Below are 3,845 nucleotides of genomic sequence, written 5' to 3' on the forward strand. Positions count from 1 at the left end.
GCCGCAATCCCTTCTCCTCCATTCTCCTCTCGGGATCTTGGGCACGCACGCACACGCGCCCGGCGTGAGATTTAAGCCACCGGGTCCGAGACGCGAACCGCGGTCGACTACGTGGGAGTCCAGCGACATAGCCATTACGCTAACTGCTGGTTCCCTGATTTCTTGCTTCCTGTCTCTCTGTCTCTCTCCATCTTTCTGGCGGAAAAAGAAAAAGAAAAAGGAAGAAAGAAGCACGCCTGCATACATCTTTTCCGCCTTACTCAGGGCAGTCTGGGGAGTGTTGCCATCGCTTTTACGGACAGAAACTGACCCTGAGAGCAGTTAGTGGGCCAGGCAGTGGCGTAGTGGTTAAGGTGTCTGGGTCACACATGGTGACTCTGCAGTTTGAGTCCCAGACCTAGCACCTTGGAAGACACACCAGGCACATATGCATGTGTGCCCAAAGCCCAAGAGAATGGGGAAGGGACTGCAGTGTGGCCATCCCCCCGGGGATGATCTCTCTCTGTCTCTCTCTGTCTCTGTCTCTCCCTATAGCAAACCAGCATGTACAGACAAGAAACCCAGCTCAGAGGTCAGCAGGGCTGAGCCCGCCTGGCAGCTGGGGCCCACAGCTGTGACCCACCCTCGGGGCAGGCTGCTCCTGTCTCGTGCGTGTCGCTTCATGTGCGAGCCAGCGAGCGAGTGCACAGCGGGGGCGCCCTCCCCAGGGTCTCCGCACCACAGTCCCTTCAGCCCTGCAGCTGCTCAGATCCAGGGCCATGTGCACCCAGCGTGTCTCCTGGCCACTGGAGGTCTGCCCTTGCGGTCACCATGTGGCTTCCAGCCTGGTGGGGCCAGAGGTGACCTCCTGGGGACAGTGAGCCTGCACTTTTTACGTTTCACCCAAACAGAATCTTGGTTTGAAATGGGGGTGTCACTTCCTCATACACACCAGTCACTAACACACCAAAATTGTCCCTACAGGGTAACCCCCAAGCCAGAGTAGCAGAACCGGTGGTCCATCTCAGCAAAAGCGAGGCCTCGGTGGACACCCACATCCCAGAGCTGCTGTCCCCCACCCCTGCCCGGCTGTACTGGCAGTCCTGGGCCCCCACGCTATCCTAGCCTGAAAGCCAGATTCAGGGCAGAGGCCAAACCCACCCAGCCCTCCAGGTGGCAGCTCCGACCACAGCCGCTGGTGCCCGCAGGGACCGTGTGTCTCGCCATTTCTTGCCATTCCTTTCTCGGTTCCACCAAGAGGTTTTTGCCATTCAGTCCCCTGGGCTCTAGAGAAGTCCAAGGCTTAGGCCGAGCCTCCGGCTGTGGCGGGGGGGCACCCAGGCCGGCCAGCCGCTGGGTGCGGGAGCCTTTCCCGCCTGGGTCAGTGCCAGGTGTGGGCTCGGAGGAGGGGCTGAGCTGGCCCAGGGCTGCACAGCTCACTTCCTCGGGGAGCCCTGCACTCACCTGTCCCTGCTCTGAAACAGCAGCCCAGGCCGGCACGCGGGTAGTGATGGAGGGAGACAGGTCCCACACGGCCAACCGCTGTGTTCTCTTTCTGGACCCGGCAGCTTACAAACCACACCGGTCACGTGAGCATGTGTGTGTGTGACCCGGATCCTGACAGGACGAGGCCTGGAGGAGGCAGGAACATGCTGTGACCACACACCACTGGGGACACATACCCTTTGGCAACTAAAAATAGAATTAAGCAAGAACCTTGCTGTCAAAAGACAAAACCAGGGACCAGCAGTTGGCGTAATGGCTACGTCACTGGACTCCCACGTAGTCGACCACGGTTCGAGTCCCAGACCCGGTGGCTTAAACTCACACTTGGCGCGTGTGCGTGCGTGCCTAAGATCCCGAGAGGAGAATGGAGGAGAAGGGATTGCGGCGTGGCCATCCTTCCAGGAGGGTGATTTCTTGCTTTCTGTCTCTGTTTCTCTCTGTCTTTCTGGCGAGTGTGCAAAAACCTCTCCCCCCAAAAAAGACAAAACCATAACAACTGAGTTTATTTTAAAAATATTTACTTTTATTTATCATTATTAAATTTGATGCAGGCATTCACCAGAGAGATAGAAAGTGAGAAAGCAAGCCGCCAGGCCCAGGATTCAAACTATATTCAGCCATGTGGGAGTCTAGTGCCTCAACCACCACGCCACCTGCCGGCCGCAGCAACTGAGTTTAAGAGCCGTGGGCTCTCTACTCTGCCACGCCTTTCCCCAGGAAGGGGATTGAGTTCTGAGCTGAGCAGCACAGCCGGAGCTCGAGTCAGAGGACAGGAAGGTGGGCCACATGGAGACCACTGGTCGATGCCACGGGGCTGCGGCAGGCCGCACTGTGGTATGAGGATGATGCAGGCACGGCATCACCTCCTGACGGGAGTTGGCCCGGACATCGGGGTGTCCTGGCTCATTCTCCAGGTCTCTCCTTAGCGCGGCGGCTGCATTTTGGTCTCTAACCTGGTCTGTGGGGCGAAGTGTAGGAGCTTCTTTGAAACCAGCCTCCTGCATTTAACGATGCTTAGGGCGCTGCAAGAGGAGAGTCGGGAGGTGGACGGGCTTCGGGGAAGCTCACAGGCGGGAGGAGCTCTCCTGGGCAAAGCCAGGCTGTGGGCCTGTTGCCTCTGCACCCGCCTGGTTCCTCCAGGCCCGTCCCCACCTGGGCTCAGGAGGGATCGCACTGAGGGCTGCTCTCCCCCCAGGGAAGTTCTGGCACATCTCTGACCTGCACCTTGACCCGGACTACCAGGTGTCTGAAGACCCCCTGCAGGTGTGCCCATCGGCCGGCTCGCAGCCCGTGCCCAGCGCTGGCCCTTGGGGAGACTACCTTTGCGACTCTCCCTGGGTCCTCATCAACTCCTCCATCCATGCCATGAAGGAGCTCGAACCGGAGCCCGACTTCATTCTCTGGACAGGGTGAGAGTGGCCAGCCCGCCCCGCGCTCAGCCCCCGCCCCCCCACCGTTCTCACACCGCTGCTGAGACGCAGAACCGGGAGGCTGGGCAGGGTCCAGGCGGTGCTGGCCCCCTTGGGTCTCCCTGTGCGGCAGGAGAGCCAGGATGGACTCTGGGCACACCACCCGGGCCCGAGGGTCTCAGCCCCAGAGGCTGGGGAGGGAGGGAGGAGGCAGCGGGGCTGCGGTGGCCGGCAGTTGCCGTGTTCCAGACTGCAGCTGCCCACTGGCTGCCCTGGGTCTGGGCTCCCCCGTCAGGGCGCTGTGTCACTCGGGCCGGCGATTCCGCTCAGCCTCGGAGCCTTGTCTCTGCTTCCTCGCCCCCACGAGGGTGCTGCCCTTGCCCTTCCAGCCACCCCATGCCCAGCCGCAAGTGCTCTGCCCTGGGCCCGCGTGGAGATGGGCCCCCGGGCAAGCCTGCTGGCCTCACACCTCAGCCAGGAGAGCGAGTTGGCAGGGGTGTGGGAGCCTGCCAGGCACCTGGCCCCGCCACCCAGGTGGGAGGCTGAGAGGGCTCCGCCTTGGCTTGCTCGGGCTGCCTTAGGGACACTTCCCCCAAGCAGGACGAACCTCCCTGCCCTCTTTGTCCCTCTTTGCGACCTGGGAGTGGCAGGAATGACCATCGACTGGCCTCAGGGGCCGGTCAGGGGCAAGGCTGGCCCTTGAGAAAAGGGATGGTGTTCAGGACCCTGGACCGCTCTGGCTTCCTGGGCTCAGGAGTTGATCTAAGAAGAGTGAACTGGGAACCAGCAGTTAGCGTAATGGCTGTGTTGCTGGACCCCCACGTAGTCGACCGCGGTTCGCGTCCCGGACCCGGTGGCTTAAAACTCATGCCGGGTGCATGTGCGTGCGTGCCCAAGATCCCGAGAGGAGAATGGAGGAGAAGGGATTGCGGTGTGACCATCCCCCCTGGG

The 3,845-nt window shown here is 61.1% G+C and overlaps 1 protein-coding gene across 1 annotated transcript in view; it reads left to right on the forward strand.

Moving 5' to 3' along the window:
- Positions 1–3,845, forward strand: part of SMPDL3B (sphingomyelin phosphodiesterase acid like 3B) — a 36,686-nt gene that overhangs the window by 19,720 nt on the left and 13,121 nt on the right. Inside the window, exon 2 of the mRNA XM_006164595.3 lies at positions 2,681–2,894. Coding sequence (XP_006164657.2) covers positions 2,681–2,894 — 214 coding nt within the window. The remainder of the gene's footprint in view (positions 1–2,680; positions 2,895–3,845) is intronic.

Source organism: Tupaia chinensis, unplaced genomic scaffold (assembly GCF_000334495.1).
Source record: "Tupaia chinensis unplaced genomic scaffold, TupChi_1.0 Scaffold143646_1, whole genome shotgun sequence".
Lineage (NCBI taxonomy): Eukaryota > Metazoa > Chordata > Mammalia > Scandentia > Tupaiidae > Tupaia > Tupaia belangeri.